Genomic DNA, 24,261 nt, shown 5'->3' with positions numbered 1-24,261 from the left:
AGGAAAACTAGGAAGGGAAATATTTTCCAGAGGAAAAGACCCTGTGGTAGTGTTCTGCAGAAATACTCATTTTTAAAACCATGCTCCATCATCTTTCAGAACTTCTGTCATGCACAGTCAAGTGCTTCCCTCCCTTCGCCCGTGAGATTGCCCAAGTGTCTCAGCACAGTCCTGTGCTGAGCTCGCCCTTCCCAACCCAGGGCGGTGGGCGGCACACGCGCAATGTCCAGCACTGAGCCACCAATGATCTCTCCAACAGAGTTCTTGAGGAATGACAAAAGAAGCAGACTTTGTTTTCTGGACAGAATGAAATGGTAGAAGGCAACAAACCAGAAAAACTAAAAGTCACCTGAAACTTTATTTCTAGGGGGTTTTACCACGTCAGAGATACAATCACATTTCCTCTAAAACTTTGTGTGTCACATTGCAATTTCTCTGGCTTAAACCCAGCAGAATTTCCTCTCTGCAGAATGAAGAGACTTTGGGGGGGGCAGTATTTCCCTAGACAGAGACATTCACATTTCTAATCATGTCTCTTCGCTCTGAACAGCAGTGCTCTTTCCGTTAAGCAGACTAGACTGCCGCTTTTTGGTGTTTCAGTATGAGGTGTTTCCTCTGCTCCGAGGCAGTGTGTATTGCTCCTTTCCCACTCATTCTGTTTTTTTAACATCCTCTGCAGACTCTTGGATGCAGCATTTCTTTTAGCTCCCACTGTTGCAGTCTTTATTTCTAGGGGGTTTCAAAATACCAGAGAGAGTCAAGTTTCCTCCAAAGCTTCATATGCCGCATTGCAATTCGACTGACTTTAGTCTGGTGGAATTGCAGCCGCTCAGAGTAAAGAGCCCTTTTGGGGTCAGTGTTTCCCCAGGTATTCTTGTATGTAATCCAATTGGTTTGGTGTTAACATCAGTCCACTTCCTGTTAAGTTAAATAGATCTAAACTCTTTGGTCTCAATGTCCTCTCTAAAGCCTTGGCTGCAGCAGTTCAGTTCGGTTCAGGGATGGTTCTGCTTTTGACAGCTACTCCCTGAGCTCTGATCACAGGTTGGGTTCTTTTGGCACATTATTTTCATTGCAAACATGCACTATTTATTGTGGGGTGAGTAGGTCTAGGATTAGGAGACTCCAGAGGGATACTGCCCTGAGCCCATGCAGCAGGTAGGGGATGGAGCAGAGAATGGAAGAGAGGGTGCTGCCACCCCAAAAGGCACCTGGGGACTTTTCATAGCCTTTAGTGGAGTGCTTTACACATGACACTGGGTAAATTAGGCACCACCAGCAGTGACTTGAGCCCATTTTCATGCAAAAAATGGATTGTGGGAGGAAGAAGCCTCTGCAAAAATGCTCCAAGCAAGAGATGGTGAAGGAATCAGCATTTCACCCAAACAGTGAGAACCTGACAGACGGCAGGAGGAAAACCCTCTCCTTTCTGTTAATTGAAACTAAACCAGGCGAGTCCTTCCCTTGCTTTATGTCCTTCTTCATTAATTCCTGGTATGATGCTGTTAATGGTTTCAATAAAGGAGTTGCAGAGCAGTTCCCCAAGGAAGTTTGTTTTTGCAGGGGCTGTTTGCAGACCTCTCGTGGTCCTTGGCTCATTTGCAGGGTTCAGCTCCCACCCGGCAGTGGTGGTGCCAGCAAGGAACAGGCTGGGGCTGCCTGTGCCACCCTGCGGTGTCCTGTCCATAGTGCCACCATCATGAAGAAGAGTGGAGAAACTGAAGCTGGAAGGGCCTTCCCAAGCCCTGTTCAGAACATCACCAGCTTCAAAGGCAGACCCAGTTCTCCAGGGCCTTTGGACAATTGCTTTGCAGGAATGGCTGCAGGAAAAATCTGCGAAATGATGGATGAGAGGCTTGGCTCCTCTTGGCACAGAGTTTGGAAATGCCAGCCTGCCCCAGCAATCGTGTCGGAGCCCCCTGAGACCAGGCGTCTCCCAGGACCTAGCTATCCAGGCTTCCCTCTGCCCATGGCACTGGCAACCTTGCCCTCTACCTGTGACTTGCAAAGGGCAGGGGGGACTCTGGCATGGGGGGGGGGATCCTGGATCTGACATTGGAAAGGCTCTTGGCTTGGCATTTTTAGGGACACAGGTGGGGGAGGTGTGTGTGGGGGGTCTTGAAGTCTCCCTGAAGAAGCCCAAATACTGCCCATTGCAGCAAGCAGAGCAGGGTGATGCCACGGCCACGTGGGAAAGCCGTGCTCCAGCAGATCAGCCTTTCAGCAGGGAAGGGCATTTCCATCTCTTGCAGAGGGCTGTGGCCACTGCTGCACGGTGCCAGCAGCTCCCCAGATCCCACCGTCATTGTCCTTGCTGTCTCCTGAAGCAGCTGCTTCTACTGGGTCCCTTCTCCTTGCCCGTGGGAGATCCTGGAGCCTGTCTCCCATGCTCCCCGAGGAAAATCCCTGCCCTGGCACTTCAAATCCTCATTGGCCTTTGTCTCTGCGTTGCTCCCCCAAAGCTGCCATCAAGCACGGTCTGACTGATCTGGGGCAGGTAAAAGGCAGCAAGGGTGGGGAAGGGTTTCGGTGCAAGGGATAGACTGGGCAGGAGGCAGGTTGGAGGTCCGTGAAGTCAGGAGCCACGTGGGAAAGACATACAGGGGCTGGGTGCTCAACACCCCTCCAAAGACACTGGCACATAGGGAGGCAAACCAGGAGCTGCGTGGGCAGCACACAGACACGGGGAAGCGTTTCTCTGGGTGCAGGGTTCACCCACAAGTCTCCCCGAAGCCGGCTGGATGGCCCTGGCGTGAAGCCAGACCTCGCTGTGGCTGTACCTGGAGGCTCAGCCCAGATCCTACACCTCCCTCTTCGCACAGGGAGCCCCAGCTGCCCCGGTCATCTCCATCCTGCAGGTACATGCAGGAAGAGAGGTTTCACAGAGAAATAATATCACCTGTACTGCGGAGTCTATGCCGGAGCCGGTGCTGCGGCGATGAAGGCACCTTTCAAGAACCACATCCTGAGATGGTCTTGCAGGTCGCGTGGTCGTGGACCTCGCTAAGACAACCCTTGAGAAGCTGGGTGCCCAGTTCCCCTGGAGAAGGGATCTGCCTGGGACTGCCTTCCCGTGGCTTTCAGGCATCACAGCCTGCTCACTCTGCACAGCAACCCCACCAGCTCGGGGCCCTGCGGGGAGCATGGGGAGGGGGTGGGAATGGCTGGCCAGGCCAGCGTGGACACACTCCCATGGGGAAAGGCTCTCCTGGGGCAGGGATGTCCCCAGAGAAGAGCAGAGGAGCAACTCTGTGCTTCCAGGGGGTAAAGAATCACCAAGAGAAACCTATTTCTCAATGCACAGGGAGACACTGGCCTCTGTCTCCTCATGCCATGGCTGGCCCCCAGTGCTGGGGCTGATGCAGAAGACAACCCACCTCTCTGCCCTCCAGGACCTGCTGTGCCCTTCAGACGGGACGGTGTTGTCGTGTGAGTGCCCAGAGCTCTGCAGCACCCTGTGGTGGGCGCTGCCATGGGGTCAGCCCACGCTGGGGAGAGGTTGTGGTGGAGAGCAATGGAGAAGCAGGGCTGGGCTAGAAAGTGCCTGGCAGAGGAAAATGCCAAAGTTAATGGGTTAGTTTTGTCTGTGCAGCCACCTCCATCCTCCTGCTGGATCAGTGCCTACATCGGGGGACCGGCCAGGCCTCCCAGCTTCTCTCCTGTCCCAGACCCCAGAGCAGGATTGTCTGCGAAGCCTCCTGTGGGGCACGTCCTGAGCAAGGCAGGGACTGGGAGCTGGGAGAGGCTGCCTAACAGGAGGTCCATGGGGGGGACAGGGCACCACGGGCTGTCCTGGGCATCATGCCGGGGGGACCATTCCACACCCCCAAACATACCCTGTCCCAGGCATGCTGTGCCCGCGCAGCAGGGCCGTGGGACCCTGTGTGGGGCAGCGGGGTGGGCCAGCACAGGGACAGGGTAATGGCAGGGGCCACGAAGCAGCTGCCAGGGAGTGACAGCAGCGACGGATACAAACAAGGCATTTAGCTGCATTGCCTTCATCGCGCAGGTGTGATTTTTGGGAAAGCTTGAGATTGCTGGTGGTTGCAAGGGGAGTCAAAAGGAAAAAGAAGAGCGTTGACCATTGCGCTGGAGACCAAGGCTGAAGAAGGAAAATGCAGGGCTGCTCCGGAACGGGGAGGGTGATTTAGATGGGGCCGAGGGACTAAATTCCTTCTTTGCCTGAGTCTTTACTGAAAAGGTCTCTAGGACTCTGTGCCCAGTGAAAGGGTTCAAGGAGGAGGAGAGCACATACTGGCAGGAAGCTCATGAAATCCGGTAAGGACAAATGCCAGTTTTTGCCCTGGAAGGGGACTAACCCTGGCAATGGCACAGGCTGGGGGCTGCTGGGAATGGTCTTGGTGGCCAGTGAGCTGGACAGGAGGCAGCCATGTGGCCTGACAGCAAGGAAGGTGGTGTGGTTTAAGCCCAGCCAGCAAGTAAGCACCATGCAGCTGCTCACTTACTCCCCCCCCACCCAGTGGGATGGGGAGGAGAATCAGAAAGAAAAAGTAAAACTCGTGGGTTTGAGATAAGAACGATTTAAAAACTCAAGTAAAATAAAATGTAATACTAACAATACTACTACTACTAACAACAACAACAATAATAAATATAACAACAACAACGACTATAATTTTTAAAAAAAAATTTAAAAAAATAGAAAAATAAACCCCAAGAAATGACAAGTGATGCACAATGCAATTGCTCACCACGTGCTGACCAATGCCTGAGCAGCGATCCACCCCTCCCAGCCAATTCCCCCAGTTTATATACTGAGCATGATGTTCTATGGTATGGAATATCCCTTTGGCTAGTGGGGGCCAGCTGTCCTGGCTATGGTCCCTCCCAACTTCTTGTACACCTGCTTGCTGGCAGAGCATGGGAAACTAAAAAATCCTTAACTTAGGATAAGCGCTACTTAGCAACAACTAAACCATCAGTGCTTTAACAACATTATTCTCACACTAAATCCAAAACACACTGCACCAGCTGCTAAGAAGAAAATTAACTCGATCCCAGCTGAAACCAGGACACAGGCAAAGTGAGATCATGCCTTTGGAGATGTGGGTTTGTATTGGGTTTGTGTGGCAAGGTTTTGGTAGCATGTTACTGTTAGTGTCTTTAGTGAAAGTAGAACTAAGGCAAATTATGTGCTGGGTTGAGCCCAGGTGGGAGCTAAGCCCTGCTGCCCAAGCTGGGCAGGCAAATCAGAATAAGGAACTGCTGCTATCAGTTTTCTTTCCTTCCTCTGGCTTTGCTGAGGGGGGCCTTGAGCACAAGTCTTATGAGGAGCGGCTGAGGGATCCGGGGTTGTTCAGTCTAGAAAAGAGGAGGCTGAGGGGAGACCTTATCGCTCTCTACAACTACCTGAAAGGGGGTTGTAGTGAGGTGGGTGTTGGTCTCTTCTGTCAGGTGTCTGGAGATAGGACAAGAGGAAATGGCCTCAAGTTGAGGAAAGGGAGATTTAGGTTAGATATTAGGAAAAATTTTTTTACTGAGAGGGTTATCAAACATTGGAATGGGCTGCCCAGGGAAGTGGCTGAGTCACCATCCCTGGAGGTATTAAAAAAGCGAGTGGACAGGGTACTCCAGGGCATGGTTAATGCTTGGACTCGATGATCTTGAAGGTCTTTTCCAACCGAAATGATTCTATGATTCTATGACTGAAGAGCCTGTGTTTTTTTTCTAGAGCCGTAGGACGCTTTGGGTTGGAAGGGACTTTAAATGTTAGAAGGCTGTGGCATAGGCAGGCAAGAGGGGAGAGGCGTCCCTGGGTGGGCTCGAAGCACCAACCTTTCGGTTAACAGCCGAACGCGCTAACCGATTGCGCCACAGAGACTCCCGAAGGGAGCTCCCTGGGGCTTCCCAACGGCAGGCAGATGTTTGGCCATTGCCAGGGAAGCGGAGCTTCCTCACGCGTAATGGTGACTTGGGAAGAGAAACACCACAACCCTCACTGCCCACCCTTCATCCTTGTCTCCCTGAGTGACGGACCTCCCCTCCCACGGCATTCCTGGTCGCAGTCCTGTCCCATTCCCTGCCCACCGCAGACCACCCATCTGCAAAGCAAAGGCGGGCACCAGATTAACTCCTCCTGGAGCCTTGCACAAGTGCTTAGACCTCAAGAGGCACAAAGGGGCCTCGGGGAGGTTCTCCCCTCCACAAGATGTGCTTCCTCAACTGGGGTTTCCATCATGTGCGTGTGCCTCACCCGGGGAGATGGGGAATGCCCTCTGCTGTGGCGTGGCTAGGCAGTGCTCAACATGCTCCATGAGCTGACCTGCCTCTCGTCCTCCCTTTCACTCCCCCCACTTGGATGGACCTCAGGAAGCCTTTTGCTTCCTTCTAGGCTGGTTCATTCTTTCAATATCTGCAGTTCAGGAACTTGGCACCAAAGGCCTCGTTAACATGCAAAGTGCCACAAGAAGCCACATAATAGAATTCTAGAATCATAGAATAGTTTGGCTTGGAAGGGACCTTTCAAGTGTTACCAGAAGTCGGCACTTCAGAAACTCTCTGAGACTCAGTTCTGGAGTTTTAGAAAGCAGGCATTCTTCATTGCATCGCTGGATGCACGGGGGATCGTTCCACCTATCGCGCATACCAATTCTTTCAACAGTTGAGATTATATACAAAATGGACATACATATTCATGATTTTTCCTGGAAACAATTAACACATTCATCTGAATTCCAGGAACTCATTAATATATGTAAATGTCCTTGGTGCAGGCGCACTTGAGATCTTTGGTGATCTTCAGGGGTCCTCTGGTGGTCTTTGATAGTCTTCCTCACTTGTCCACTAGTTGACCCTTTTCTAGTGATTCTGCGTGGTTGGACACTACAGGTTTGATACAACTTATGCAAAAGAATGTTCATTAGTATCTCTACTATCTATCTTTTCTTGATATACATTCTTTTGTCACTAACCACACTGATGCTCTGCAGCCGTACCTGGGAGAAGGCAGCCATCGTGTCCTGTCCCTCTGACAATGCAGCAGGGAAGCCTTCCTCAGCAGCATGTCTTCCTACAAACTGGACAAACTGTGAGGGTTGTTCTGACAGATGCTTTGGATGTGCCAGGTTTTGGAGACTCCTCCAGGAAACTCACGCATGTGCACTGCCCTGCAGCCGGAGTCTTCCCAGAAGTCCTTCTCCCACACAGGGAGCTCAGCTGTCCTCCCACTGACCTCTCTCTGCCTCGCTCGTCTCCCCTCACTACCTGCAGGCAGTGCCTTCAGCCCTGCTGCGCTTCGCAGGGGAGCTGCTCCTGGGCAGAGCTGTCTCTCACAAGCGCTGCCCGCTTGCTGGGAGCTCCTCCATCCCAGGAGCCCGGCCCAGCTCAGGAGCAGAGGACCAGCCCAAGGCTTCACTTTCTCTGCCTCTTCTGGGCTCCCTGGAGATGTCTCAGCTCCTGAAAGGCAGCGGAGTCACCCTCGGGGAATGGACTTTTTAGCTGACTGCAGTAATCGCCAATTGTCCCTCTCTAAAGAGTGGAGAGAGAGCGATTCCAAAAGCATGGTTTGTCCTACCAGAGCGCAGATGTCTATGAGAGGTGTAGACGTTCCCCTCTGGGCACTGATATTCTTGGCCCATAACAAAAAGGACACACAGGCAGTGACAGGGAGGTGTTGGTTAAATGCTCTGGCTGGGCAGGGATTCAGCTGAAGCAATGCAGACATCTCATCCCCAGCTGGAAGCCCTGGGGATGAAGCAGGATTCAGATCCCCCCATGCATCCCACAGACCCACAGTGTTAAGGGATGTCAAGACTGGCCACCGCTTCCAGGCACTGCAGCCAACGACCCCTCCTACCATGCCCCTGGAGCCCAGACCAGTACCACCAGTACAGTCCTGCCTGGCTGCTGGAGCCCAGCCTGGTGCCTGGGCATCTGGAGTCTTTGCCCAGGCTGAGGGATGCAGCTGCCACTCTTCTGCTTGGAGGTGCAACTTCTAGCGAAGCTGAGCACGCATCCCAGAGATGCGCGCGCGCACACACACACACACACGGCTGCAGAGAGGACACTCACAGGGCCAGTCACACAGACTGCCACAGATGAAGTGCTGCCATCAACAGTACCCACATGGAGGACTCACATAAAACACAGAGACAGCCATGTCCCCTCCTCCTCTTGGGCTGCCAGAGACAGGAGGTCACTAGTGCAGGCACACACACAACACACTATACGTTCACAAGCACACGCATGTTCATGGATCCCCAGAGTACTGGCACAGCCTCTCTGCCCTGCCAGTACCCCTGCCCGGATTCCGGCCCTCTGACCCACCCCACGAGTCGCCTACTTGCTGACTGGTCCGTCTTGGTGCTCCCTGCAAACGTGCAGCACTCACACATTTGTGCTGCAGGAACCACACAGCCACCCAGCACAGACCCTCTGCCCACCTGATATCCCAGCCAGGGCCCAGCTGCACTGGGACCCACGCCAGTAGCTGGCACCACAAGCCAGGGGTGCCTACACCCCCCGGTTGACTCCAGCAGCTGGCACCCAGTCCACCCACGCCAACCCCCCCAGTAGCTGGCACATAGTCCTTTCAGTACACATCCACACAGGATAGAGAGTGAGACTGTGCAGAGAGATCGTTAGGAAAAGATTTAATAAGAACATAGAAGAAGACAGGACAGACATCATCTGTGTCCTGCTACCAATCACTTGTCTCTGGACAGACTCCGGTGTCATCAGGCTGTCCGTCATCTGAAACTTCTTCAACAAGATTAGAGGGGACGAAGCCTCTTGTGCCATCGGTCAGCTCTCCCACGTACCAACCATCTTCACCCACGTCTCCAAAGATGTACATGTATCGTCCAGCAACTAGAGGAAGCTCTAGTTCAGGCCGCTCGTTGGGACCATTGAAAGCATCATAGCTGTATCGAGCTATGAGCGCTCGCAGCTCCGCCGGTTGTTTTCTCATAGCTGCCAGGACGATGGCCTCCTTGTCTGCAGCCCCGTTCAGCCTGGCGCGGCCTGGAAATGCTACGGTTCGATCTTTCTCTTTTCAGCCATTCAAGTTCCTGAAGTAGCTGCTGGTGTTGCTCGTTTAGCTTCTGAAACCAAGCCAGCTGGGCTCGAAACAGCTGCAGGGTTTCTTGGTGTTCCCCATGTGCTTCTGCCTGAGCCTTCGGCAAACACTTGCCTTGCTCTTCCTTCCTCTGGAGCGCTAACTTTGTCTCCTCAAGTTCCTTCCCCAGCTGTTGACTCCTTTCTGCCATTTCTCTCATGGCTTCCAGTTTGCGCTCTGCCTCTTCCAGCTGGGTTTGAAGACAGACCTTCATTTGGATGGCAGCATCTCGCTCCGCTGCCACTCGCGCCAGTTGCCCTTTCAGGTCGGCATTTTCAGCTCGAACGTGTTCTGTCAAACCCACCTGCCCACGGAGGCGAGCATTTTCTTCAGCCAGGCGGGTGTTTTCATTTGTCACCTCTGAGAGCTGCACCTCTAACTCCTCACCAGTTTGGCTGTGGGTGCCCACATGATCAGAGGCCTCTTCACCTGCAGCCACTTGGGCCTGAGGCTCCTCAGCTGCCTTCTCTGAGAAGTCATGCTGCTTGTCTTGTGCCAGCAAAGCTCCAGCAGACTCTCCCATTTCTCCACCCCTCTGCTGAGGAAGTGATGCCGTGCACAGTTCCTCAGTGGGGCTTTGGATGGGCAGTGGCACTTGAGTACTGATCAGGCAATCAATGGTCGCCTGCAGTTGCCTGGATCTTTCTCCCAGCCGTGAGGCGAGGGCAGCTAGGCGAGCATTTATCTGCTGCAGCCTCTCTGCCTCCTTGCGCGCTTCTGGAGAGCCTTCCTTTTTCAGGAGGCGGTTCTCCATCTCCAGGGCACTCTGTTGCCTCTCCAGGTCTTCTAGAAGGTGCCGCAGGCGGCTGCTCTGCTTCAGGAGCACCAGGTCTGCCCCCTCTGGCACCTGGAGCTGAGCATCTGCCACAGCCTTGCATGTTGTTTGCTGCCCAGCGTTGCGGCTTTCCGGCGGTCTTTCCTGCGGTGCCGCCGGCCCCTGTCCCACAACGCCCCGCGCCATGGCGTCGGCCACCAAGCGCTGCTGCCAAAGGTCACCAACGGTTGCGTTCCCTGGGTCTGCGAGGGGCGGCAGCCCCCCGACCCCGTTGCAGCTGCTGCCTCCCTTCCCTGTGCAGAAGCAAAGACAGCAACTGCCACGGCCGGGTGGCTGAGCGTGGCCTTATATACCTGTCCTGCCTCCCTGCTCACAATGAGGGGTGGGGCAGTACGGCCTTCTATGGTATGTCCTGCCCCCATGCTCACAATGAGGGGTGGGGCAGTATGGCCTTCTATGGTATGTCCTGCCCCCCTGCTCACAAGGAGGGGTGGGGCAGTATGGCCCTCTATGGCATGTCCTGGCCCCTGCTCACAAAGGAGGGGTGCGGCATTTTACGTAAGAAAATGCCAAAAGACAAAGATGTCTCCGGAGACATGGGCAAGAGAACTTGACCCACGGACCTCTTCCGTAGAAGTGGGTTTGCTGCTAGAAGAAACCAGACCAAACTGGCTGAAAGCGACAACAAAATTGTGCAAACTCAGCTAATAAACATGCATTAAGCGTGCTTGCATGGGCGCGGTTGCGTGTACAAATTCTCGAAAGCGAATAGTAACAGGCGATATCATGGCCAAAGCCAACAGTTTGTGTAAATTGTAAATAGGAACACGTGAGTAGTTTTAGGGTTGCGTATAAGGACTCAAGAGCTGTAACACGGGGTCCTCCTCACGCTCCCAGCCGAGAGGCACCTTCATTGCCGGCACTAATAAGGGGTTACAACTAGTGTGCACTTCTGCTGCCTTCTTTCCGGTACCGACACATGAACTAGAAGTGAAGAAAAAAATGCAAACAAATCCACTTTGGGAACATCTCTGAAGTCCTAACCCTGCAGCAGAGAGCCTGGGAGCTCTGAGATCCCTCCCTCTGCTCTGCATTTTGGCATTGGAGGTGAAACTACCCCCATCAGAGGCGTTGTTTTGATGTTCTTTACAGCCTAAAGCACCACACGGAGCAGGGGCTACAGCAGGACACCTCAGGAGGGATCACGCTCCTCTGGAGCAAAAGCTTCGGTGTTCCTAGGAATCTCAGGAGGCTCGGCATGCCGATAGCTCCCTTTGTTCAGGGAACTGGTCAAATGACCTGTCTGCATTTCCCTGATGGTGTCTGAGATGCCTGGCTCGTGTGCGCACTCTGTGGATGCTGAAATGCGTTGAGCAACCTGGTCTGATGTCAGAGCTGACCCTGCTTTGAGCCCTAGGTTGCACTAGGGGCCTCTGAAGCTCCCCTCCACCCTGAATTGTCCCATGAGGCGATGACTTAGATGCCATCTATTTCGAGAAGTAGGTACATATTTAGATGTCTTCACCTCCCGCTGAATCCCTTTTCCAAGGAACACTGCAGGAGCTTGCAACACAAGCTCATGGAAGTGGCTGGAAGGGCCTGGCTGGGGGTCTCTAGCTGAGCCTCCTGCCCAGAAGGAAACGATCACCCACCCTGGGATCAGGTTGGCTGCAACGCTCCAGAGTGAAAGCTGAAGGCCTCCAAGGATGGAAATCACGGACACCCTCTGAGGGTCCAGCAGGTTTCTAGGGTGTCTTGGGACCACTTCTTCACACAGGTGCCTGGTAGGCCAACAAAGGTGATGCTCACCTGACTCTGGTCCTTGCAGAAGAGGGAGTGCTGATCAGGGTGTGAGAGACTGAGTTGTTCTCTCGAGCTATCTGTCTCAAAGATTGTTTGTTGTGAGAGAGTGGACTGTCATCTCAAGCCATTCATCTCAAGGATTGTTTGCTGTGATGGGCCACTTATCCCAGAGATGGCTTGTTTAAGCAGGGCACTTCTCTGTCCATAAAGACGATTATCAGGCCACTGAGGCATCCAGGGGAGGAGACAGGCCGGAGCCGGCAAAGCCTGCAGGAATGTGGAGGCTATCGTTGTCATGGAAACTGCAGTCTTTGAGATAAGGTACTGGTTTCTGGCATTGATCACGCAAAGGTTGTGTGATAGATGAAACCTGCAGCACGTGAACAGTTCATGAACAGTATGTATGCGCGTGCATTGGACTATGCCCTACAAAAAAACGTGGAGACAAGCAGTGGTATGCACCCATCACCGAAGAATTGATGACTGAGGACCAATGGGACACTGCTGGATCCATGGTGGTGTGATGGTCTGACAAATTATAGTCAATGTTTCAAACATTCGTTAAAGAGCTTTGGTGGAGAAAATGGCCTCTGTAAAAATGCTGGACTTTTGTGAACAGGACAATGTGGCCAGAGGAGAGGGCCCCACAGAGGGTGGGACCACACTTCTCCAAAGTCACAATTCCTTATCTTAAGTGTCCAGGAGAAGGAGCAGAGCATATGTGCCTGGAGGAGGAGGCCCCACGGAAGATGGGACTGTGCTTCTATCTTAAGCGGTCATGCCAGCAGAAAAAGAGAGGCAAGTCCGCAATGAACTGCCCCCCAAAGCTCACCGACCGATTCCAGAGAACCCCGGGAATGGGAACTGCGCCTGTCAAAACCATCGACTAACGCACTATAAAAGAAGGCAGAACGAGTTCTCAGTGTGCGCCCTCCGGAACTGGATCTCTACGCTGGCTGGACCAATGCTGGACCCAGGACTGGTGAAACCCTTTCCTTCTCTCTTTCTTTCTCTTTCTCCCTCTTTTCCACAGTCCCTACACCTCATCCTTTTAAACATAAACCGTTGACCAAATCTGAGACTAGGAGGGGATCTAGCCGCCCCTGGCTCCTCTTTGAGAAGGAGTCCAGAAAGCAAGGGGGTCTGCTCTGAACCTCGTGACTCAACGGGAGGGCTCTCCTTCTGGTACATTTCATGTTCCTTTTTCCATTTCTTTTTCTACACCTCCCTTCTCTTTTCAAACAGCGGCTTAATGACACGTTGCAAGGTTCATATTGATAAGTTCACTTGTACTGGGCAAGGTTAGCTAGGTTGAAAAAATGTTGATTGTTGTTTGAACTCCCCTGGTGTCATTTCACCTTAATTCTGACAAAGGAAACCCACGAACCTGAGTTGCTCCAACTTTGGGACGCGACAGGTGGTGACAATTCTTGCAACTGTATCCCGACTGCTTGCTTGATTTCTGCCTTTTCTTCCATTCTATCCTAGTGCTACTATTTTCTACTTTTGATAATAAAAGCTCTTTTGGGTATGCGGCATTTGACCTTGCTTGTGTCTTAATCTTGCCCTTGGGATCATATCGACACCTTCCCTGACATTGGAAGGGATGACAGGGATGGAAAAACCATTGTCAGCCTTGGCTGTAGTGACCATGAAACAGTGGGTGAAGATTCTTGCCTCTTCAGGGGACTTTTGGTGGGAATCCCACGGGCAGCAGCACTCAAGGGTACCAGACCTCAGTACAGCTGGTCTTTCAGGCCTAGGGCCACCTCTGCCCTCCACCGAGGCACCCGGAGTAACCCCCTTGGAGGAGCTCTACATGTCTGCGGTGGGGACGTCCGTCCATGAGAGATCTTCAGCAGAAGGTCCCCTTCCATCCCATAGTGACCTGGGAAGCCAAGTCACCAGAGGCAGGGCTTGCTTTAGTCTTGCTTGCAGACCTTGAGTTTAGACAGTTCTCCAAACTCCTTGTTTCAGTATCATCCCTCTCTCCGCGTCTGCCCTCTTGATTCAGCTAAGGATGTCATTCTCCAGCCTGAGGAGCAAAAAGGGTCGACCACAGCTCTCCTCCCTCCTCTGCCAGGCCCAGCCTTGGAAACCAGCTGGCAGCGGCGTGAGCGATAACAAGGGGTGGGAAGTTTAGGCAAGGGACATGGGAAGTTTAGGCAAGGGGCACGGGGAGGCATGGCCCTGGTGAAGGCTGGGGCCTGAGACAGCATTCCCAGAAACAGTCATGGACATCCCTCCCCACACCTTCTCCTCCCTCCACCCCCCGGACTAGTCAGGCAGCCCCAGCTCCAGCTGTGCTCCTCTGGCTCCAGCTGTGCTCTGCCCCTCGCCCTTCACCTTGAGGTGCAATGGGTGAGGAAGCCCCCGTGTGTCCCAGAGCCTTCGGCCCTTGGATGAGCAGACTTCCCCTCAGCCCTCCTTCCTTGCTGGAAGGCCCCCACCCGTCTCTGCTCCCTGGGGCGCAGGGCGATGGGGCCAGACCATGGCGGGAAGGCAGGGAAATCTGCCAGGCATTGCGGGGACACCCCAAGTGAGGTGGGGTTTGTCCTGGCCTCTGGAGGGATTTCTGCCTGAAGTTTTGAGAGCAGCAACAGGGACAGCCACATCGGAGTGAGTCGCCCATGGTGCCTGTTCTGCTCCCAGAGCAGGGAACGTCCCACAGCCCAAGCTCTGGGTCCCAGCACCCCCTCCCAGCCCTCCATGCACAGGCAGAGCCTGGGGACCGCTCACCTCCCACGGAGGTGGGCTGGCACAGTGGGACGGTGCAGCCTGGCCATGCCCTGGGGGACAACGGCTGTAGGAGTAGGGCCGTGCTGGCCTGGGGCTCCTGGGGGCACTGTGCCCCTGTGGGAGCTGGTCCTCAATTCCTGACCAGTGTCACAAGCTTCCCACCAGCCCCTTGCCTGGCCCAGAGCTTGCTCCTCTCCCACGAGTGGGGCAGGAGGGGGCTGCTGGGGGAACCGGGCTGTCAAGAGTTAGGCTTGTACTTGCTCAGAGGAGAGTATGCTCTCTAAATAGCCTGTCTTCAGCGGCTGCCGTGGCTGCTCTTGATGTTGTCCCTGCTAATACAACAGGCTGGCAGGCAGAGCTCAGCCCCTTTGAGCTACTGCCTACGGGAGCCTTCCCACTCCACAGTTTCATCTGTTTGCCTGGCCTGAGCTGACATGAGAAGCCTCCCCCAAAGACATTTATCTCCAGGGACTCCACTCTGCAGCGACCTCTCTCCCTGTCTCTCTGGCTTCTCGGTCCTTTGCTTTCTTTCACGACATGCAGCTGAACCAACGCGTCCGATCCGTGCGAGCAGCAAGTCAGCGGCGGGGAACCAGGAGTTAGCAGCAGGTCTGAGCAGCTCTGTGCGGTTGGGAGGAGGCTCAGGCCATGTGAGGGCACTGCAAAGCCCGACGTGCAGGGGGCCAGGGCTCCCGCGTGCCTGGACCCGACCCCCTGCAGCGGTAGGGCAAGATGGGTTCCCTCCGAGCCCCCCTCCTACAAATGCCTGCCGTTGGAGAACGTCCAGCTCAGTCGCTTGCCCTGTGCCTGGCACACTCAGCTCCCAGGACTGCCGGAGCCCTCGGCACTGCAGGTGCCTAAAGGAAACTCCTGGCCCCAGCACCAGGCCTGGTGGCCGGCGTAGCCCACCTTCTTCTCACATGGGGCAGCACAGGTGGGGAGGGCTGTCAGTCTCCTCCCTTGAGGCGGTGCTGCCTCGGATTGGTCCCCTCGGCTGTCACTGTGCCCTGGTTTGGGGCCCGCCCTTCCCTCAGGGCGGCCTCTGACTGGCCCCAGGCCTCAGGCTGCCCAGGTGCACCTGAGGTGATGCTCTCTGTGATTGGCCGCCTGCTGCGGTGTGCTGCCCGCCCTCCCCTGAGGCGATGTTTCCTCCGATTGGCTGCATGAGATTGCTCCCTTGCTCCTCCCATCCCGTGATGGGGCAGGCAGCTTATCAGTCACCTGTGTGCTTTGCTATTGCCAGCTCTGATTGGTGGAGCTGGCATGCCCCGCCTCCATCCAACACCGCCCCCCCCCCCAGCACTGTGCCCAGCTTTTTGCACTCTTGCCACCTTTCCTGCAGGCCTCGAACCTTGACTGGTGGGTTACCTATCGATCACATGCCTTGCCCCCGCCTCCTCAAGTGCGATTGGCTGTCCTGGGTCCACTGACTCCCCAGGGACTGCTGGGGGGAGGTTGCCAGGCAACCAACTCCACCTTTAGGGCTGAGAGCCTCAGGATGGAGCTGTGGGCCCTGAGGAAAGGCTGGGGGTCATCAAAGGCGGGTTTGGACCCTAAACCTGGGGATTTCGGCCCGAAACATGAGGCTCTGGGCACTACAAAGGACAGGCGTTCAGTTTGGATCACACGTGGGGTGGGACCCGCGGGACAGGGGGCTGAGGCTCACAGGGGCTCGCAGCCGGGCCAGCGTGCACAGCAGCCCAAGGGACAAAGCCCCGTCTCTGCTGGTGGTCTCCCTGTGTGGAGCTGCCCCTGCCCCCTGCAGATGTGCAGAGGCTCGCTGGGGGTGAGGAACAGCACCGGTGGGGCCTGGGTTAACGGGCAGGGGTCCGATGGGCCAGCCAGATGCTGGTGATACGGTCGGGGCTGTCCTGGGCTGTTCCCTGCACCAGCGCGGGCTGGTGCTGGAGGTGGTCATGCCGCGGTGGGAGGGGTGGCGAGGAGATCCCCATGGGCAGTGGGAGGGCACGGCAAGGCCCCAGGACCCCACGGGGAGACCCCTGCTCTGGGGTCTGTCCCGGCATGACTCCATTGTCCCCAGCCCGGGAAGATCTGAGAGGGGCCCCACAGCTGGCAGCCCCCAGCCTGGGTGTCACCCACACGTTGTCTCACCAACCGCGGGGGTGCTATTAGGGAAAGAACAGATACGCTCCCCTTTCGGTGTCTTTTGATGAGCTTTAATTAACTCCGTGGTGCTGGCTGGGGCCAGGCATTGCGGAGGGATTCCTCTAGCGCCTGCCTCACTCGGAGGTCCCTGTCGTCCTGCGGTCCCGAGAGATCTGGAACAACACCACAGGCAGCGCCGTGGGGACCTGGTCCCGGCCAGGTGCTCCCCTGGCCACCCTGCTCCAGGGAGCCGTTCGCCAGGGATCTTCCCACAAAAAGAGACATCCCAAGCAGCAGTATCTCAGTAAAAGCCCTCTGAACCCTTCCTTCCCCATCTCCTGCCTTACCTCAGCAAAGAAAGCTGTAGCTGTCACCCGCAGTTTAACTGAGCAGGAATCCAGCCACGGCAAGAGGTTCTTCACCAGACAGGGGGAGACGAGCCCAGCGTGGAGCAGGACCCTGTGCAGGGGTCACAAGCGAGGGACACACAGTTACCCAGGAAGGCCACAGGCCGGGCCTCCAAAATTCACTTGCGCCGATGCAGACACTATTCTTCAGCTCCCGACGGCTTCCCGGGCACGCCGGGAGGGTCCCAGCGGCCATTTCCCTGGGCACAGCCCTGCAGGAGTTGGCCAGATGCATCCCTGGGGCTCTTACCTGCTCAGGAGACACACCCCTCAGGGTGAGCCAGGGGGTCTTCCAGGCGAGCCCACACTGCCCAATTCACGAGCAGCTGCATCCATTTCTGCGCCATGCATTTGCCCAGCACCAACTCTAGAGCTGAAAGGAAAACCCTGGCAAAAGAAACAAAACGCAAAATAAACCAACCCAATCAAACAAAACAAGTCCAAATAGCACCACCGCCAGAAACCCCAAGAACTCTCCAATCACAGCAGGTTAGGGGAAGACTGATCTGCAGCAGCGCTAAATACCCCTGGAATGATGCTTCACAGCCTTCCAGACTGCAGCTAACGACACTGGCATTTTCTTCATGCCCCAGACCCACCGAAGCAGAAGAAAACCCACGCCTCTAGACCGACTCCACGCTACTTATCAGCCAAGGCCAACACCTCATACCTCTTCCCACCAGCCTTTGGCCAAGAATGACACCAGTGCCCGCAAGAGTCACTGCTCCCAGCGGGGGTCCCTTGAGGGAGCGCAATGCTATTGTGCGCGCAAGGGTACGCAGGAGGCAAGATGACGGCCGTCCGCAGTATGAGCTGCGTAAGACCTTCCTGCCTGGGAGCTGGAGTTTCTCCATGAAGGAACAGAAGTAAAAGCAACCACGACGACCGCTTTCCACATGTAGGAAGTGGGGCAGGCGAAGCCCTCCCTCAGCCCCACAAAGGCACATGCCTTGGCACGGGGAACTGAAGCCAGCCCCTCCATCTGCCCCTTCGGCTCCTTACCTGCACGGCTTCTCCACGTGCATTTGGCACTCGAGGAACAGTTCTCCCCAGCTGCTCATGAGCAAAAGCAGCCTCTCCTCACCCAGCATTTCACTGGCCCACCTCAGGAGGCTGGGAAGGAGGTGGGGAAGCAGTTGCCTGAGCTCCTCCGTGCTCCTCAGGGCAAGCACCACCTCGGAGATGGCACAGGTGATCTGCGGAGAAACGTGACCAAGAACCACCTGTTCAGGGAAGGCCTTTTCCCACCAGCCTGGTTCCCCCGCGTGCCCGGGGTGGGGGGTCACTGTCCGCAGTTGTCACTTCTGCGACAGCCTTGTGCCTCAGGAGTACCAAACTGGCCTGGCTCCCCACGCTCCTTGAGGCCGGCCCAGCACAGCGCCCTGCGAATCTCCACGGGCACCCGCAAAGGGCACCCGACTCCCTTGCGCCCAAGTATGAGTTAGCAAGCAGATGCCAAGCTGCAGAAATGTGTCTGCCGTTGAACGTACCGTCAGAGTCTCCAGAGCAGTCTGACGGTCGTGCCGCTCACAAGTGGAGGAGCCCGTCCCCGGGCGGTCGTTTCCTGCTCTGTTTAGTTTCTCCGCTAAGCACCTCAGGATCCGAATCCCAAGGATGCTTCTCCCCAGGCTCCTCCACAGCTCCACCGTGTCACTGCGAGGGAAGAGACGTTCACCCCTGAGCCCGCATCCTTGCGGTCCTGCGGTGCCCTCAAACCTCCTCACCTGCAATGGGGCTTACAACGCCCCACTCACAGCAGAGACACAAGCACGCAGTCTTGCTCGGGCAGAAAAAAAAGACCTGCTTCTCAACGGGACCCCCCAGGGCAAGGAAGCTGCAGGGTCCCTGTTTGACTACAGTGGGGAGGTGGGTAGTGCACGTACCTGTCCATGAAGAGACTCTTCTGGAGGAGACTGCTGATTACGGGCTCCTGGTGAAAGCGGGTGAGGAGAAACACTGCATGGAGCAGGAAGGGCCTGTGGGTGCTCTGCTGCATGTAGCTGTAAAGGGTGTCCAAGATTTTTGGCACCTGAATGGAAGAAGAGGAGAAAGAAGGGCTCGGTGCATCCTTTACCCCCTCCTGTGGGGCCCAGACACAGTCATTCAGCACATGAGCGATGCCTGCTCCCTTGACACAGAGTCCAGATCCAGCTCGAAACCTCACGCCTTCCACCCTGCCTGACCCTGGCTCACATCTGGAGCCCAGTGTGCTCTTGGCAATCGTGCGCATGCACGCGCACACGCGTGCACACGCTCACACGCACAGCCTCAGTCGCTGCGTGTGCCTGGACCCAACCGTATGAGCAGCTGCGTGCCCTGTGTGCACACAGAGGACTCGGACCCATTTCACGCTCAACGCTTGGCTAACTCTCCCCATGCGTCTGTAGCGATGCAAGGCCACGAACAAACACGCTCTTCGAGACCCTGAAGATGCCTTGCAGGGCCTCTGCAAGGGCACGTGTCTCCTTCCAGAGGAACCCAGTTCTCCAGGGATGCTTTTCCTTGCCTCTACCCTCCTGAGACTAACTTGAGTTAGTCTGCACTGCTTGAGCCACTGGTGGCCCTAGAGCCCAAGTGGAGCGCAGCAGAGCGTGAGCGGAGAACAGGAGCCTTGAAAGGGCAGGCACAGCACGAGGCCAGAGGCTCCCAGGCTACAGATGGGCAGCAACTAGTGGCTAAAGGAAGGGCACCTCACAGGCTGGGTAACCCCACAGTCGGGGAAAGCAATGAGAGCAATGAACAACTATCCAACCTGTGGAAAACCTAGCATGCCCAGCAAAGCTCAGAGTAGATGGAATTGGGGACCAGTGAAGAAAGAGAAGGGTGAGGTGGGTCCCGGGGCAGGGAGGACTGACAGTGACCCCAGAGGAAGGGGAGGAATGGCAAGGTTGGTGCCTCCCAGTGCCTCACTCATGGGAAGGACCCGGACCAATGGCAGACTTTGGACAAGAAGTGCCCATAGCCTTGTCACCAGCTGGAGCAGGCGCCAGCAGCGGGTGCTAACGCACGACTCGGACCATCAGTAGCCCCTTGGCTCGGCACACAGGCGGCATTTCTTGAGCCCATGCCAACTGCACAGGGTGTAGTGCAACAGCCAACAGGAGAAAAGACAAAGTCTAATGGAAAAAAAGCTCTCCTTTACCTCCTGGACTATTTCCTTTCTGCATTCCACCAGGAAGACGAACACCCACTTCCACACTGCTCTTGCACATGGGGGCATGACATGCAGCAAGCTGCCCAGGACGGCAGTCAGAAAGTCCACAGCCTGTGCTGCAGGGATGCATCTGCAAACAGCCTGGAGAGAAGTCAGGAACAGGAGAGCCTGCGTCACAGCTCTGCCCCAGCGATTCCGAAAGGAAAGGCAACTTGACGGGACCGTTAGTTCAGCAGTCACAGAGGGGCCAGTCACTTGACCCTCCTGCTGTGCCTACAGTGCTGCTTACATCTGGTGCCGCTAAGCGATTTGGAAGTGTCTACCCCTTGTTGTTTGCTTATATACCGAATTTGTATTCTGACAAGAGCACTCACGCACTCACACGTGTGTGCAAACGCACACATCATGGTGTCTGCTCCAGCGTGCCTAAAGGACGGTCTTGTCTCAAAGCCTCCTGTTACTTGCTAACAACAGCTGTCCTGGACAGCTCGCTCTGGAGACAGAGACTCTGGAGGGGAGCAGGGAGACGTGCAGGAGCCCAGGAGCTGGGCCCCCACCCCACTGTTTTGGGGCCAGTTACCTTTGTTATTTCGGTACAGGTCTCTGCCGAAGTCTCGGTGTGCGGGCTGTTCAGCTCCTCACAAAGGCACCAGATCTCATCTGTCTGCGGCACCTTCATTCTCTTGGCTGGAACAAACAGCAGGAGAGGAGTCACGTCTACAGAAAGCCAACCTCTGGCCCCAGATACCAATAAAGGAGAACCCAAGTGGTGGCAGGGAAGGCCACAGGGAAAGCCAGGGCCCTCCTGAACGTGGGGCAGCGGGATTTCCTGAGCCCCATAAATGGCTGACATATCCCGGGCTGGAAAGAGCCCTCTTCCTCCTTAAACCATTTGCTGGGGCTTCAGGGTTTCAGCAGCCTCTGCTCCTAGCAGCTGCGTCCCCTATTCCCACACAGGCCACCATCGTCTCTGGGAGGCAGGAAACCTCCCTGTGACTTCCTCAGCACAGGCAGACCCTGCTGCCTGAAGAGGAAAGGGTGCAAACACAACCCTTTGCAGCACGCTCTGGGCCTGCAGCTCAGATCCCTCCTCCCTGCCCAGTTTGCTCTGGGCAGCAAATTGGTTTCCTCTCTTGTGCTCAACAGGAGATTTCTTCCCTGCCAGGGATGACTTTGGAGACTGCCTGGGTAGCTGCCTGTCTCTCCAGGCTGAGGGCAGGGAGCGAGGGGGAAGGCAGCCTCTGAAACGTCAGGGACCTCATCCGAGCGAGCTGTCTGACCACCCTCTGTCTCTCCTGCAACGTGGAGGGGGACAGTCCCCAGCATTGGTGACAATGTCCTGCTCTCAGACAGCAGTGAGGGATGGCCCTGACCACCCAACCTCACGCACGCCCCGGGGAGGTGGGACTCAACAACACTCTCTCAGGGATCCTTCCTGAGATGGGCCGGGAGGCAGAGGGCTAACAGGGTGGGGGCACAAAACCAGCCGAGCACGTTGCCTCCCCCTTCCCTCCACGGGACCCCGGTGGCGCCAGGCCAGGAAGGCAGGGAGGATCGGGCTGAGCGAGGCTGGGAAGCGCCTGCTCTCCTCACCTTGCAATTGGAGAAGGTAGCCAAGGCAGACCCATGCCCTCTGGCGGCACGTGGCCAGGCAGTCGCTGGTCAGAGACCCCAGCAGTCCCACCAGGGAGCCGAAGTGCTTGTAGGGACATCCTCTCTGCAGGGGACAGCAGCAGGAAAAAGGTTGCAGGCAGCCCCAGCGCCCGCTCGCCTCTACTGCCCTGCGCAGCGACCAGGCAGAAGGGCAGGCAGAAGGGCTGCCCCGTAATCCCAGGGGCCCCGAAACCCAGCACGCAGCCGGGCAGGGCTCCTTTCCAGGGCCACGAATGGTGGGAAGGGGGCACCAGGGCACGCGGAGGGTCCCTACTCACCATGAGCTCGCATCGCTCCTTGCAAGCGCCCAGCACGTGGGTGAAAACCTGCAGGGCTCTCTCCCGCTCCCATTCTTTGGCTGAGGTGAGCCAGCCCTTCAGGACCTGGGGCAGGGTGCATCTCTCTCGCAACGGGAATCTTTCTCTCCCCGAGATCCCTCTCCCTCTCCCTTCTTCTCTGGCCCCTTCCTGGCGCATCCCCCGCCCCACCAAGCACTGGCCCCGCAGCCTTCACTGCCTCGCGCTCTGCAGCCGCCTCTGCCCTGCGTCAGGTCTTGCTGCCCTGCTGGCGTCTCCCCGCTCTGGCCTTCCCCCCAGGGCTGCTCTCGCCCAGCTCAGGGCTGGCTCTTGGCTTTCCCTCCATCAGGGCCCACTTCGCTGCCTGTCCTGAGGCTGCAGTGGCCGGGCGCTCCTGTCCCCCAGCCCCGGCCGGATGCACAGCCCCAGAGCAAGGAGCCAAAGCCCCATTTGTCTGTGGGAAAGGTATCCACCTCCTATCACCCACTAAGGTCTCGATTCTCTGCCCTGGCAACGCTTTCCCTGTTGCCCCGTGGCTACTCACGTGGACCACGTCGTCAAAGCAGGCAGAGGTCGCCTCAGCCTCCAGAAGGGTTTCTATGAGGTGGCCCAGATCTTCCATGCCTCTCCTGTGCAGAAGCTAAAAGCAGCAAAGGAGAGCTGAGGTTATGCATCATGGGGGCTGCCAGGGCGTGCTGAGGGGGGATCCTGACCCAGAGGTGGGCAGGCGCTGGCCGGTGCGTACCTCCATGTTCACAGCTGCCCTCACACTCTTCCTTCCCTTTTTCATCCGCTCCTCGGAAGGATGGGACAAAACACTCTGGCAGCACACTGCCAGCAGGTTGCGATTTTCCTTCCCGCTCAGAGGCGGCCTCAGCTTGCTGGCCAGAGGAAAAAGGGAGACAAAACAGAAAGGGGATTTACTAGCCCTCTCCAGGGTGGCTTAAACCACAACTGGGTCCCTCCTAATCGAGGGCCCCAAATCCAACGCCCCCAGCCCATGCCAGCGAGCACTGCCTTCAGCTCCAGCAATTCCTACCTCCTCCCAGGCAGCAGGCAAACCCCCACCAGCAGGTTAAGGAACCCCTGGGGCTCCCTTCTTCTGGGAGACACCTGGAATGGGGAACACCCTCCCACTCCACAGCCCCAGCAGCTCCTGGCCCCATGCTCAAGCTGGGCTGGGGCACACTGGGAGTGCCCAGAGCCTGGGGAACAGACCTCACCTCAACTCCTCCAGAGCCTGAAACACTCCATACACCAGCGAGTCCCAGGGCTCCCTCTTTATCCAGGCCTGCAAGTCCCAGAGACAAGCGCAGAGTTGGCAGCGGGCAGGGACACGGGACAGCCCTCCCGCCGCCCCGGGGACAGGCTCTGCTGCCAGGCCTGGGCAGACGCTGCCCCATCTCCCCCACGGAACCCCAAAGGCACTGCAGGAGGGACCCTGCTCCTCAGCCACAGCCACCCAGGACCAGCACCCAAGGGCCCCACCAGCTCCGGACACAGCTCCAGGAGCTCGCGTGAAGCCGAGAGACCATCGTGCCTCTGGGGAAACCAGTCTGACGGCGCAGCCCACAACTCCCCCGTGTGACGGCTCCAGCTGCGGACACTCACCAGCAGGGTCCGCGTCGCCTCCTGCTTTAAGGAGAGCTCAAAGCTGCCGCAGTCGCCCACAGCCTGGATGGCACAACTGACCTCGGCGATGCTCTGCACCAGGGCGAGCTTGAGCTGCAAGTCCTGAGGCCAAAGAGAGCAAAGCACCCCTTGAACTCTTTGAAGGGCTGAGAGGTGGAAGAGGAGCATGGGCAGGGGGAACCCACGGAGGGCTTGCATCTGGACGTTGAGGACAAACCCCTCCTTGGGAGGTCTTTAGGAAGAGACCGCCCATCTCGGTACACCCCAGCCCCGAGGGGCCGGAGCTGGGGCACCCGGGCATCCCCACCCTACGCGCCCTGTGCTCCTACCCTCTGTTTATCTCTGGACAGCCTCAGGATGTTGCCCATGATGTCTTTATCCACACAGGTGAGCAGCTGCTCCTTGGGGGCGTGCAGTGCGATGCCGCCGTAGGTGCGCATGAGAGCAGCACGAATGGTCTGGGTTCTCTCCATCTTCTGCCGCCGCTGTACCTGTGTCGACAGAGATGCCCTGAGACGTCAGCCCCGGGACTCCTGCGGGCTCCTGCGGCAGGCCCTGCCCCGCACCCTCGCCAGCTCCTTGTTTCCCCCAGCACCTCCCAGCAGCTCCCCAAGCCACTC

The 24,261-nt window shown here is 56.6% G+C and overlaps 1 protein-coding gene across 1 annotated transcript; it reads right to left on the bottom strand.

Moving 5' to 3' along the window:
• Positions 1–107: 107 nt before the first annotated feature.
• Positions 108–23,067, bottom strand: LOC128147334 (maestro heat-like repeat-containing protein family member 2B). The gene is made up of 14 exons (XM_052799799.1): positions 22,755–23,067; positions 22,554–22,649; positions 21,992–22,096; positions 21,654–21,777; positions 20,641–20,747; positions 20,049–20,201; positions 18,790–18,935; positions 18,397–18,559; positions 17,909–18,102; positions 17,227–17,293; positions 9,788–9,887; positions 8,781–9,009; positions 3,837–3,942; positions 108–263 (listed from the first exon to the last, which is right to left on the bottom strand). The coding sequence occupies exons 1-14, from the start codon at positions 22,797–22,799 to the stop codon at positions 108–110; spliced, it is 1,791 nt and encodes a 596-aa protein (XP_052655759.1). The 5' UTR covers positions 22,800–23,067.
• Positions 23,068–24,261: the final 1,194 nt, after the last annotated feature.

Source organism: Harpia harpyja, chromosome 10 (genome assembly GCF_026419915.1).
Source record: "Harpia harpyja isolate bHarHar1 chromosome 10, bHarHar1 primary haplotype, whole genome shotgun sequence".
NCBI classification, from domain to species: Eukaryota; Metazoa; Chordata; class Aves; order Accipitriformes; family Accipitridae; genus Harpia; species Harpia harpyja.
The sequence above is the reverse complement of the archived record's forward strand: the minus strand, read 5'-3'. Positions and strand labels throughout refer to the sequence as shown.

Excerpts from the sequence above, each read along its gene's own strand:
- LOC128147334 (XM_052799799.1), bottom strand. The coding sequence starts at position 22,799 with ATGAAAAAGGGAAGGAAGAGTGTGAGGGCAGCTGTGAACATGGAG. Across the intron at positions 21,778-21,991 it reads AGGAGCGATGCGAGCTCATG|AGAGGATGTCCCTACAAGCA; the intron begins GTGAGTAGGGAC and ends TGTCCCCTGCAG. Across the intron at positions 17,294-17,908 it reads CACGTGGAGAAGCCGTGCAG|GGTTTTCCTTTCAGCTCTAG; the intron begins GTAAGGAGCCGA and ends TTCTTTTGCCAG.